Source organism: Copidosoma floridanum, unplaced genomic scaffold (assembly GCF_036245765.1).
Source record: "Copidosoma floridanum isolate Cflo_tuat_1 unplaced genomic scaffold, Cflo_Japanese_pri ptg000009l, whole genome shotgun sequence".
NCBI classification, from domain to species: Eukaryota; Metazoa; Arthropoda; class Insecta; order Hymenoptera; family Encyrtidae; genus Copidosoma; species Copidosoma floridanum.
In genome coordinates, this window is record NW_028321886.1 from 2,226,594 (window position 1) to 2,240,174 (window position 13,581).

At 38.1% G+C, this 13,581-nt stretch overlaps 2 protein-coding genes across 2 annotated transcripts; one reads left to right on the forward strand and one right to left on the reverse strand.

The window, feature by feature from the left end:
* Positions 1-1,122: 1,122 nt before the first annotated feature.
* On the forward strand, positions 1,123-10,776 carry Chc (clathrin heavy chain). Its single transcript, XM_014358775.3, has 11 exons — positions 1,123-1,758; positions 3,280-3,487; positions 3,699-4,243; positions 4,822-5,194; positions 5,277-5,890; positions 5,979-7,530; positions 7,626-8,332; positions 8,402-8,964; positions 9,180-9,402; positions 9,491-9,566; positions 9,646-10,776. Exons 1-11 carry the CDS (start codon positions 1,717-1,719, stop codon positions 9,786-9,788), a joined length of 5,046 nt encoding a protein of 1,681 aa, XP_014214261.1. The 5' UTR covers positions 1,123-1,716; the 3' UTR covers positions 9,789-10,776.
* Positions 10,777-11,590: 814 nt separating this feature from the next.
* Pop4 (ribonuclease P/MRP subunit POP4) lies at positions 11,591-13,483 on the reverse strand. Its single transcript, XM_023390893.2, has 4 exons — positions 13,008-13,483; positions 12,443-12,582; positions 11,994-12,381; positions 11,591-11,925 (listed from the first exon to the last, which is right to left on the reverse strand). Exons 1-4 carry the CDS (start codon positions 13,024-13,026, stop codon positions 11,786-11,788), a joined length of 687 nt encoding a protein of 228 aa, XP_023246661.2. The 5' UTR covers positions 13,027-13,483; the 3' UTR covers positions 11,591-11,785.
* Positions 13,484-13,581: the final 98 nt, after the last annotated feature.

The window sequence follows — 13,581 nt, forward strand, 5'->3', positions numbered from 1 at the left end:
CGGTGAAGGCAAAAAAAATGTGTGGCACGATTGAAAATTCTCTTACAGTAATTTGCGAGGCAACGTTGTGGAACATAATTTTTTTTTTTTTTTTTTCTTAATGCCATGCTTATTCTTGTGTTTGCGTTTTGCGCGCTAATCGGGAGTCTATCGTGACTCACGGCAGCAGGAGATACGGAGCGCGAGCAAAAGGAGAGAGCTATAGTGTGTGCGGAAGAGGGTCGTCGAAACAATAAAAAGGATCGTAGGAGGCCCAGGATATAATATACCTATCGGTGCATATGTGTATACATGAGAGAAGAGAAAGGTTTAACGTAACGTATCGGTCGAAAAAAGAAAAGCACATTACTCATTGTTGTGTAGTCGGCGTCGTAAGTGTTGCGTTGATGAGCATTTTTGCAATTACTTATCAGAGGTATTTTCTTGAAAAATTATTTTTGATAACAATTCTACATGCATTTTAATTCAATTGAATTGATCCGAAAGAATTTTTAATGCTCTTCGTTGCTTTTTACTTCTATCAATATTCAAACAACTTTGATTACGAATTGTAATTTTTACTACAGACGCGATTGTACAACTTACTGTTACACTTAGGTTTTTTTTATATTCATGATATTTTAATAAAACTGTATTTACTCTACATCAATTAGGTAGATCATTTTTAAATAAAGTATTCAATATTTTTCTGTTAAAAAAAAAAAAAACAAAAAAAAAATTTTATTTTGCTTCATTGCATTCGAAGAGAATATTCGTGTCATGGTTTAAATCACTATATTTATCAGGCTCTCTTTAACGATTGCAACAATTTTTAAAATGTCGTTGAATTAGTGACAATCTTTTCGATTATTCGATGAACTATTATTATTTGTTGAAAACAAAAAGGTAAAATATTGTTTGTTCAATTTTCATTTTCAATAACAATTATCAGCAAGCAGAGAAGTAGACCCCTACTTGATCGACCAACCTACACAAGTAGATGTACATTATATATTTTGTATATGTACATACACACATGGGTGTGTGCATGAATGTAGGTAAGTATCAAATGTATCAAAATGCGAAAGGAAAGGCACATGAAAGAGAAAGAGAGAGAGAGAGAACGTTACGCGAGAGAAAAAGAGCATCCAGTTTGGTCGTCGTGGGTTGTAAGTAGAGGTAGAGTTTGCCCGTGTCGTGTTTCGCACGCGACAGTAAACCAAGAGACAGGTTGAACTTACCCAGGTGTAGTGTATTTTTTGTTCGAGGCACCGACGCGAGACTCGCTAGAGACTGATAACTTTAAGACAAAACTTTCGTTCGTATAATACAATTAGGAACGTATAATAGTTATAGTCTTGTGTATCGAATTGTTTAAGGTTTCAGGTGTGTGTAACTGTGTACACTGTGATTGTACTATTGTACATCCATATACATACACTTTTACATATCATATAGTGTCCGTGCAATATAAATGCAGACATTGCACACTGCAGACTTGCAGAGGAAAGGATTATAGATTAAAGTACAGGCTAGGCTAGGCTTAGCAGCAAATCAAAGCTGTGCAAGTACTTTCTGTGACGCCTCTCGACTCTCTCTCTCGAGGAAGAGCTCGGTTATACTTGCTAGTATCACTAGCTTTTGTCGGCCAGAGGGGCAGAGGTGGAGAGGAGGTAGTTGGTAGTCGTGGTGGTGTAGTAGCAGCAGGCGAAGAGAGCTGCCGCTCAGTCGAAAACCATGACGCAGCTACTGCCCATCAGGTTCCAGGAGCATCTCCCGGTAAGTTCATCACACTGACCTGCTTCTCTCGCTACTGTAAAGCGCGATTACGGGGGTTTTTTTTTCCTCTCCATGACTCTTGTTTACGCTTCGTACACCTAAATAAAAAAAACAGGAAAAACGGAGCAACAGCATTACAGCAGCGATAGGGAGCCACTAGGGATGAGGCTCTCAACGGAAAGATCTTTTTCTCTCTCTTTCTCTGGCACATACTTAAGTTGCTTATGTACACGCACACCCATAGGTATACGATGTATTAGTAAAATAGAATTGAGATTGGTGTAACATTAAATGTAAAGAAGCACTTGACAGTTAAACGGCATTTGCCGACGTCTTCCGGCTCGACTTCTGCGAGGGAATTTCGGCGAGCGAGTAGCCTGCAGATCGATTCTCCGTCCCATGCCAAGAGAATAACACACAAACGATAACCGAGGAGAGGAGACAGCCACGTCTGCTAGTCCCTAATTCCTCTCGCTCGCTTGTTCTCCGGTCGCCCGCCTCTTGTTCATACACGCGTATTTTATTTCATATATTCATACCTATACGTATCTCTGTGCGTAATACAGATAGATGTTGAAATGCATGTGTGTTTGTATATCTTACATCGTACGCCCCTTGCTTTTCCGCCCTCGAGATAATTATACCTATCATCACGAAAAACTTGCCGTTGTTATTATTTTAATTATCATTATTATTATTATTTATTTTTTTTTTTTTTCCTGATTTTTCTATTTTCTTCACTAACAATGCTATTTTGCCAATGACTGGAATACGATTAAGGGAAAGAAAAAGTAAGGGCTGAAGAGTACAGCATGATTCAGATTTTTTTCCATTATGATAGCAGTGATAGTGTCAATGGCCAAAGGATTAGAGACCTCATAGTCATGATTAATGTCAATTGTAGTAGCTCCTTCTCATTGACAACTTGCCTTTGAAGCCCCTAGCTATCACATGTATCAGGGAAATAAATACATATGGCAGAGACAATCAGTCACTTGACCAATGGCTGCTGGTGCTCCTCCTTTGCCTCTCTCCTCCTTAGGTTGCCTGAAATTTCGCAATGTTGTTGGCCCAAGTTTTTACTTGGCAGCAATTGTTAGCCAGGCTTAATATAATTTTTTTTTTCACTTCACTCAGTAACTAGCTTTGATATTTTAAGATATGTACTCTTTTTTTTCTACATATGATATTGATGTTACTAGTACAACTCATTCACAGATCGATTAAATTAAATTATTGATTTGTTGTGACTCAACAATCTGAATAGTACCTATAAATTATTTACTCAAACGTGAGTTACGTATTGTCAGGTTTCTTCTTTGTGATGTATGTGGCCAAAAATAAACTTTAATGAATACCATGTAGAAGAGCTACTTTTGAGATAGCTTTTTTTAAATTCTTTTTTTTTTTTGTTGTCTCAACAAATTTATTCTTTTCAAGTTCAAGTTTCCCTCGACTTCAAAGTAAAGGTTGCCTTTGTTTCTCATTATTTATTTTCTCTTCTTTCTCTGACAAAAATAGCTCACCACAGTGGGGATCAATGCCAACAATGTCAGCTTCAATACAGTCACCATGGAGTCAGATAAGTTTATCTGTGTACGTGAAAAGGTGGGTGACACAGCGCAGGTTGTCATTATTGACATGAATGACACTGCAAACCCCATCAGGAGGCCAATCTCTGCAGATTCGGCAATTATGAATCCTGCCAGCAAAGTTATTGCTCTGAAAGGTAGGCATTACATTTGGAAAGCAAAATTATTCCATTCCATTTTGTCTTTTCAATTTTAATATGAAATTAACAAACGTAAAATAATTTTTTTTTAAATCATTGTAACTCTTATAAAACGATTGAAAAATTCATACTTGAGAAGCAACGTGAATCTTTCTTATTTTTTGTCCATATACCACCAACAATAAAGATCTACAATTATTTCTTCTAGCTCAAAAGACTCTGCAAATCTTCAACATCGAGATGAAATCAAAGATGAAGGCACACACAATGACAGAAGACGTGGTTTTCTGGAAGTGGATATCCCTGAATACTTTAGCCCTTGTGACCGACACAACAGTTTATCACTGGTCAATGGAAGGCGATTCTCAGCCAAGCAAAGTCTTTGAGCGACACTCATCGCTGCACGGCTGCCAGATCATTAATTACCGTACCGATGCCAAGCAAACCTGGCTTTTACTAATCGGTATATCGGCGCATAACAACCGCGTGGTCGGCGCGATGCAGCTCTTCTCCACCGAGCGTAAATGCTCCCAGCCCATAGAAGGACACGCCGCCTCTTTTGCTCAGTTCAAGATGGAAGGCAATGCCGAACCCAGTAATCTTTTTTGCTTTGCCGTAAGAACCGTCCAAGGGGCCAAGCTGCACATTATTGAAGTGGGTCAACCTCCTGCCAAGAATCAACCCTTTCCCAAAAAAGCGGTGGACGTTTTCTTTCCTCCCGAGGCGGGAAACGATTTCCCCGTGGCAATGCAGGTAAGTAATAATGTTCAATGATATTCTAAGTTTGTTTTGTTTTTTTTGTTTTTTTTTCTTAATCAATACTTTGTTTTTTCTCCGTTGTAAGTACTAACGAGATTTTAATGGTCACTCTTAAACTAATTTTTTCCCGCTATCAATTTGCGTTTCTTATTATTTCCATCCAATATGCATCAGCTGTTTTATTTTCTAATTATACTCTTGATAAGACGAGCTAAATTGGTGCTTTTAGTTATTAACAACGATCTACTTTAAACGTTATTGAATATTTAACTTTACTTTGTTGATTAATTGATAATTATTTTTGTTGAAAAAAAAAAAAAAAAAAAAAAAAAAAGTTCTGTACAATGAAATATTAATACGCCTCCTAATAGGATTGGTCAATCGCGTTAAAAATTGAGTTCAATACTGCGCGGAAAAAGTATAAACTAGGTCAATTACTAATGGTTGCATGATTTGTCTTTAAAAACCTGAAAAGATAATAGTTGAATTAAAAAATGACTCAGACTTTTACATGATTTGAACTTGATATTTTGATGCTAATGAATATATTTCTTTTTGCCGGTTTTACGCAGGTCAGCTCAAAGTACGACGTCATCTATCTTATTACCAAGTACGGCTACATTCACATGTACGACATCGAGTCGGCAACGTGCATCTTTATGAATCGTATATCTAACGAAACGATTTTTGTCACCGCCCCGCACGAGTCCTCAGGCGGTATTATCGGTGTAAATCGCAAAGGCCAAGTGTTATCTGTTTCCGTAGACGAAGAGAATATAATTCCGTACATAAATGGGGTGCTCCAGAATCCTGAGCTGGCGCTGCGTATGGCTGTGCGAAACAATCTTTCCGGAGCCGAAGACCTGTTTGTGCGCAAATTCAACATGTTGTTCCAGAATGGACAATACGCCGAGGCAGCTAAGGTTGCCGCTAATGCACCTAAAGGTAATCTTAGTTATCTAGTCGTACAAATAACGTTATTGTTTGTTGCGAAACGCAAGATGACAATAAAATTATGTGATTTTAGGTATTTTGCGTACACCAGGTACGATTCAAAAATTTCAACAGGTACCGACAACACAGGGTCAGACATCACCCCTCCTGCAATACTTTGGTATACTCTTGGATCAAGGACAGTTGAATAAGTACGAATCTTTAGAGCTTTGTCGCCCTGTGCTTGTTCAAGGCCGTAAACAGTTGTTAGAAAAATGGCTTAAGGAGGACAAACTCGAGTGTAGCGAGGAGCTCGGTGATCTCGTCAAACAAGTTGACCCGACTCTTGCACTCAGCGTCTATCTAAGAGCCAATGTGCCTAACAAAGTTATACAGTGCTTTGCTGAGACTGGCCAGTTTCAAAAAATAGTTCTTTACGCAAAGAAGGTTTCCTACACGCCGGATTACATATTCTTGTTGCGCAATGTTATGCGCATCAACCCAGATCAGGGTGTATTGTTTGCCCAAATGCTGGTCCAAGATGATGAGCCTCTTGCTGATATCAATCAGATTGTGGATATATTTATGGAACAAAATATGGTGCAACAATGCACGGCTTTTTTACTCGATGCCCTCAAGAACAACAGACCGACCGAAGGTGCCCTCCAAACGAGATTACTCGAAATGAACCTAATGTCCGCGCCTCAGGTAATAAAAAAAATTTTTAAATACCGGATTTAGAAAGATTCTTTTGAATTCCGAAACGCTAAATTGAAAAAATGTTTATTACTTCCAGGTGGCTGATGCAATCCTCGGCAATCAAATGTTTACGCATTATGATCACGCGCACGTAGCTCAGCTTTGCGAAAAAGCTGGACTTTTGCAACGTGCTCTTGAACATTACACCGACCTGTACGACATTAAACGTGCCGTAGTGCACACTCATCTGCTGTCTCCCGACTGGCTCGTCAGTTTTTTCGGCACGCTGTCCGTTGAAGACTCCCTGGAGTGCCTCAAAGCTATGCTTACCGCAAACATGCGCCAAAATCTTCAGATCTGCGTGCAAATAGCTACAAAATATCACGAACAGCTGACAACTAAAGCTCTCATCGACCTTTTCGAAAGTTTCAAGTCCTACGAGGGTCTGTTCTATTTCCTTGGATCAATCGTCAACTTTAGCCAAGATACGGAGGTACACTTCAAGTACATTCAAGCTGCTTGCAAAACCGGCCAGATCAAGGAAGTGGAGCGCATCTGTCGCGAGAGTAATTGCTATAATCCGGAGCGTGTCAAGAATTTCTTGAAAGAAGCCAAACTGTCCGATCAGCTGCCACTCATTATCGTATGCGACCGCTTTGATTTTGTTCATGACCTCGTGCTCTACCTTTACCGCAATAATTTACAAAAGTACATTGAAATATATGTACAAAAAGTTAACCCTTCTCGCTTGCCTGTCGTTATCGGAGGTCTCCTCGATGTCGACTGCTCCGAAGACATCATCAAGAACCTCATCCTCGTCGTGCGTGGCCAATTTTCCACGGACGAGCTCGTCGAGGAAGTCGAGAAACGCAATCGCCTCAAACTCCTGCTGCCTTGGCTGGAGTCGCGTGTGCACGAAGGCTGTGTCGAGCCAGCCACCCATAACGCCTTGGCCAAGATCTATATCGATAGCAACAATAACCCTGAACGCTTCCTCAAGGAGAACCAGTTCTACGATAGCCGCGTCGTCGGCAAGTACTGCGAGAAGCGCGACCCCCACCTCGCATGCATCGCTTATGAGCGTGGCCAGTGTGATCGCGAATTAATTAGTGTCTGCAATGAGAATAGTTTGTTCAAGAGTGAGGCGAGATATTTGGTACGCAGACGCGATGCAGATCTCTGGGTTGAGGTCCTGCAGGAAAACAACCCGTACAGACGGCCACTGATCGACCAGGTCGTTCAAACCGCGCTCTCTGAAACTCAAGATCCCGAAGATATTTCTGTAACTGTGAAGGCCTTTATGACAGCTGATCTGCCCAACGAATTGATCGAGTTGCTCGAGAAAATTGTGCTGGACAGCAGCGTCTTTAGCGATCATCGCAATTTACAGAATCTCTTGATTTTGACGGCCATCAAAGCCGACCGCTCGCGCGTCATGGAGTACATAAATCGTCTGGACAATTACGATGCACCCGACATTGCTAATATAGCTATCAATAACGAGCTGTATGAAGAGGCATTTGCGATTTTCAAGAAGTTTGACGTAAACACCTCGGCTATCCAAGTTTTGATCGAGCAGGTCAATAATCTCGACAGAGCTTATGAGTTTGCTGAAAGATGCAATGAGCCCCCAGTATGGTCTCAATTGGGTAAGTTTGCTGCTTCTATTTTTTACGGGTTACAAATTACTTAATAGTACAAGGTTCATTTGACATTAACGAAAAAAAATTTCTTTACAAAATAGCCCGTGCACAACTGCAACAAGGTATGGTTAAAGAAGCCATTGATAGCTTCATCAAGGCCGACGACCCGTCTGCTTACATTGACGTCGTAGAAACGGCTCATCGCACGTCTCACTGGGAAGATCTGGTGCGTTATTTGCAAATGGCGCGCAAGAAGGCTCGCGAGTCCTTTATAGAATCCGAGCTGATCTATGCGTATGCCCGTACGAATCGTCTAGCCGATCTCGAGGAATTCATTTCCGGGCCGAACCACGCCGACATACAAAAGATTGGCGACCGGTGCTTCGACGACAAGATGTACGACGCGGCAAAGCTTCTCTACAACAATGTCTCGAACTTTGCCCGGCTTGCAATCACCCTTGTGCACCTAAAAGAATTCCAAGGTGCGGTTGATAGCGCGCGCAAGGCAAACTCGACGCGCACTTGGAAGGAAGTATGCTTCGCTTGCGTCGACAGCGGTGAATTTAGGCTCGCTCAGATGTGTGGCTTGCACATTGTCGTTCACGCTGACGAGCTCGAGGATCTTATCAATTACTACCAAGATAGAGGACATTTTGAAGAACTGATTAACTTGCTTGAAGCTGCGCTTGGATTGGAGAGAGCACACATGGGTATGTTCACTGAGCTCGCTATTCTGTACAGCAAGTACAAACCACAGAGGATGAGGGAACACCTGGAACTCTTTTGGTCGCGCGTCAATATTCCAAAAGTAAGGCAGCATTAATTTTCACGTACGCACAATGTGAATATGTACTAAAAACACCACTGGGTTTTGTAGGTACTACGCGCAGCAGAGTCGGCTCATTTGTGGGCTGAGCTGGTCTTCCTGTACGACAAGTACGAGGAGTATGACAACGCAGTTCTCGCAATGATGCAGCATCCAACGGAGGCATGGCGCGAGGGTCACTTTAAAGATGTCATCACTAAAGTGGCAAACGTCGAGTTATATTACAAGGCCATTCAATTTTATGTAGAATACAAGCCCCTGTTACTCAACGATATTCTGCTTGTGCTAGCGCCACGTATGGACCACACAAGATCCGTAGCCTATTTTACACGCACCAACCACCTACAACTTGTCAAGCCCTACCTCAGATCGGTACAGGCACTGAATAACAAAGCAATCAACGAGGCCCTCAACGGTCTGCTGATCGACGAGGAGGACTACCAGGGCCTGAGGACCTCGATTGACGCCTTTGACAACTTCGACAACATTGTGCTGGCACAACAGTTGGAGAAGCACGAGCTCATCGAGTTCAGGAGAATCGCTGCTTATCTATATAAAGGCAACAACAGGTGGAAGCAGTCGGTCGAGCTTTGTAAAAAGGATAGGCTCTTCAGGTCGGTAAAAACGCTTAGTTTGTGTCTGTGTCTGGCATAGGTTCAATTGGAAACGAATAGCATGCTGACATGTCTTATCTTCGTCTCGATTAATTCTGAGTGGAGGAATACTACAAACCTTACTAATTCATACAGATACTAAAATATTAATTTTATTTTTCTATACTGTATGTTTTCGTTGGTGTGATGTTTTAATTTTTTCTTCATTTACCTAGGGATGCAATGGAGTATGCAGCTGAATCTCGTAATGCTGAAGTAGCGGAAGAACTTTTGGAGTGGTTCCTAGAGAGAGGGTCCAGGGACTGTTTTGCTGCTTGCCTGTTTCATTGCTACGACTTGCTCCATCCTGATGTCATTTTAGAACTCGCGTGGAGACACAAAATTATGCACTTTGCAATGCCTTATCTCATCCAAGTATCTCGTGAATATATATCAAAGGTAAAAATATTTTGCATATCTTGTAATGACCAATCAAACCGATAGTATCTATTGGAAAAAAAAAAAAATTCTAATATAAAATTTTCAGGTCGATAAATTAGAAGAAGCCGAAAGCCGACGCCTTGAGGAGACTGATCACCAAGAGCATAAATCCATGATAATGCGTAATTTGATAACTTTTTCTGCCTTTTCGGAAGATTTTATATACTAAAAAAAAACTAATTCATGTTTTTAAATTCACAGCCGAGCCGCAGCTGATGCTGACAGCTGGACCGGGTACGATGATGGCACCAGGCTATGCGCCACAGGCTGTGTACGGAGCGCCAGCACAAAGCGTATACGCAGCGCAAACTGTGCCCACGACCTACCAAGCGTACGGCATGTGAGTACCCACGCCGCCTCAGTACGGAACCGTGTAAGATCAGCCCAATCCAGCCCCTCCCAACAGCATCACGATCATTCGCAATTATGACTTTTTCTATTTTAATGATTTCCGGAATACATATACACATGTATATTAAGTTGTACATGTGTGTATGTATACATACACAGATCACTCGGACATGTATTATTAGAGAGAGCGAGAGATGAAAAAAAAAGATAACGCCGTTATAGCTTGTATGGGTCATGATATCTATTTGCTGAAACTAAAAAACAATTTTTTTTAAATAGATACATAACTGAGAGGTATGACAGAAAAGTAACGGCGAATAAATGGCGGCCGATAGTTACGGACGTCTTAAACGCTTAGATTTTTTCTTATTGTTGGGATAATAGTAGTTTACAAGGTAAAAGCGAACCAAAAATCTGAGTGCATGAGTAACAAGCAGAATGACTTTTCAATCAATCGTACCACGTAACGATCAAATTACAAATTTGTAGATAAAAGAATAAACGATTATAGTTTAAAACATACTATGAATAATTGAATAACGAATTCGGTTCTTTACGAAGCTTAATCATTTGCACAATGATCAGTTGAGCTGAGAGAGTGAGGTTTATATGCGCTATTATTAATTGTCATAAAATTTAAAGAAAAAATAATTTTTTGGTGTGCTCTTTGCCTGCTGCGCTGTGCAAAAGTGTAAGACAAAAATTGCAAGAGAAAAAATAACTAACAATTGATTGTATAAAATAATGTAATCAAATTTATGTAGTTCCGCTTGTAAGGTTGCTCCCTCGAGAGAGTATTTATGGAACTCGACAACTTATGTTGAAAAAAGGGAATGATAAAAAATACTCCGTGTCATCTCTTGTATAACAAGTTGCGTTTATGGTGACTGACACTTGTTACATATGGGTATAATTTGTAACGTGTAGCCTTGTCCAAGTTATAATTATTATTAACGATATTATAAATATTATATAATATTATTATTGTTCTTTTTTTTTCATCTGCCTTATTGACTTTTTTAATTATTTATATTACGTGTCGCAATCGACAAGAACAGGGGAAAAAATGGTTGCATACATCGTTTACAGTACTTTCTACTATACATAGAAACCAGTTCTATTCTATATTTTTTTTTTTTTTTTCTAAAAATATATTGTAGCCATCGCGTTTTTGTATGTCCAGTTTTTAATGAACTTCTAATAATGTCCTTTCCTCCCCTTTTTTTCTAGTTTGAATTTAAAAATGAGTGGATTTTATTTCACGATTTACACAAGACTTTAGTTGAAAATCAATTAAACATTCCCCTTGAAAAGTGAGATAATATTGATGAAATTTTTATTCAAAATAAATAACTTGCGTAAAATTTATGAGATACAAAGTGTATTATTTTCTTGAAGGAGAGATATCTGATGTTTTAGTGTACTCGCTCCGTTAGTTATTGTTGTATCATGATTACTTGAATATATATAACAAATTATGAATATTAATTATTATTGCGTCACATGTTGAAACAAATAGACAAACAATATAAAAACTAATGAATAAACGAGCGTGAGAACGATATAAAGCGAATGCAAAAATATAAAAATTACTAAGCAGATGAGCAAAAAAAATTAACAATTAAATTATAAAGACATTATTATTATTATTATTATTATTATTATTATAATATACATATATTAAACTGGTAAAATGTAATTAGTAGGTATATTTACATAATATAATATGAAAATAACGAAACGTATTAACGAAACATAAATATTAATAAAAAAAATAAAAATAAAGGAAAGTGCATAAAAATAAAATTATTGAATGGACTTATACATATGCGTGCATTGAATGGATTGGAAAAAAATGAGTTAAGAACTTGAAACGCTTTGTTATTTTGACTGTTGAATGTACAACAGATCTGCTGAACACTATACATAGCGTGTAAAATAAAGTTACACTTATATAAGCCGTTTCTTGGATTCAACTGCAATTTTAACTTCAAAGTTCGGGAACAGAAAGATTCTTGAATTTCTTGACTGAACGTTCTGCCGGACGAATGCACAATTCCTTCCCAAACACTTGAAATTTTACATTGTTTACCAAGTGAATACAAAAAACGCTGGATTCTTTGGGTATAGCTGAAATGTGAAAGGTAGTGTTAAAAAAAATCCTTCATTGATTTGGTCATAAAAAATAATTTGTTTACTTCGTATCACATTGTCACTGCTTAAGAGCCTCAAAGTATTTTTCGTATCCTGTATAATAATACCTTGGATGCCAATAGTGCTAGGGCACCTTGAGCGTGTTACAGTAGCAATGGCTCCATGATAATCAGCCTTAATTAATTTTTGATTTATACTGTCCCAGCGTGAATCGATTGGATTAGTAGGTAATTTTCTAAAATTATCCACACCTAGCATTTGTTGCATGTAGCTAAGCCACATGGAATTTAATGGTAACATATCTGTATATTCTAGATCTTTCTTTCCAAATTTATTGAGCCCCAGGAGAATTGATTTTCTTACCGTCAGAAATGGTGTTTTTTGAGGTTTTTTCTTAATAGTTTTTGCTTTGTGTTTGACAAACGTGAAGGACTGAAACAAATGACCACATGTTAAAAGTATTGAAAAAATAATTTTTAAAGTTTTTAATTACTTTTTTGAGCTCATCCTTAATACCACTTATGTCACTGGATGGTAATACATTATTCAAAAAATTCAAGAGATATTGTTCTCTTTGTTCATATATGGTAACCCTGTTTGAGAAAGGTGCTTGTAGAGTTGAACACACATTTTCTGTAAAATCATTTGCAAGTTATTACCTGAGAAATTATCAAGGCAATATAATTAACAGTATATTCATTACTAAATACAAGAGTAAATACTCTGATATAAATCATACATAAATCGGTTCACATACTTTTCATCCAATGTAATTTGTCATTATATACAAAAATATAGCTCCTAAGCATGATAATCGGAAATGATCATTCTTAAATTTAGTTATGGAAAATAATAATACATTGTTTGGACAATAAAAAAAATTTATAAAGTGACTTTCAGTGAAGTATATACTTATGATTCATAATGATTTATCTTCGAATAGAAGCTAATACCTATTTATTAAATCTAACACAGGTAACGTTATATAGGATTAAAAATACTAAATACTTGTGTTAAACGAATAATTAATTGTGTTTATCGAAACAAGAAAAACTTACGTTGTATTGATTTTTCCATTACGAATTATGAAGACTTTCCTGCAGTTCAAATGTTCTAAACAATACACAATCGGACGCGGTTAGTTCATAACCTATAACCTTTGAAACATATACGAGGTAAGTGCTGTTCCGCCAAAGTATATACTTATACTTACTATAGGATGTATTTATAGAATAAAAAGAAACCCTTAAAGCTCATGATATTATTAAAGAAGACAAATTTGATGCTAAAAAGCCCTTTTAATAAATTTACTCTTAAAAAATCTTAACGTTTGAGATCAGTAAGATGAAATTACAACATAAGCATTTACCTTTTAGTACAAGACTTACCCAACCGAAGTGAATTATATTTTGACAATTGGTAAAACAATTATCAGTAAAGAATAAATTTTTTAGTGAAAAAATTCCAGTCGAAATGACGAAAAGCTCGAAAGCTCAAAACCCCGGAAACTGGAAAAATCTAATCTCCATCTCCATTGGAGATTCTCCAAAAAATGAGCGCATGCGCTGTTTTTCTCTCTGACAGTGACAGTCTCTCTCTGACCTCTCTGTCGTTTTTTGTCGTCTGTCAGTA

Bases quoted from the DNA above. Each gene is read 5' to 3' on its own strand.
- Chc (XM_014358775.3), top strand. From the start codon at position 1,717: ATGACGCAGCTACTGCCCATCAGGTTCCAGGAGCATCTCCCG. The intron at 4,244-4,821 runs GTAAGTAATAAT...GGTTTTACGCAG, and splicing joins ATTTCCCCGTGGCAATGCAG to GTCAGCTCAAAGTACGACGT. The intron at 9,567-9,645 runs GTAATTTGATAA...TTAAATTCACAG, and splicing joins GCATAAATCCATGATAATGC to CCGAGCCGCAGCTGATGCTG.
- Pop4 (XM_023390893.2), bottom strand. The intron at 12,382-12,442 runs GTAATTAAAAAC...CATTTGTTTCAG, and splicing joins TTAAGGATGAGCTCAAAAAA to TCCTTCACGTTTGTCAAACA. The intron at 11,926-11,993 runs GTAAACAAATTA...TTCACATTTCAG, and splicing joins CAGTGACAATGTGATACGAA to CTATACCCAAAGAATCCAGC.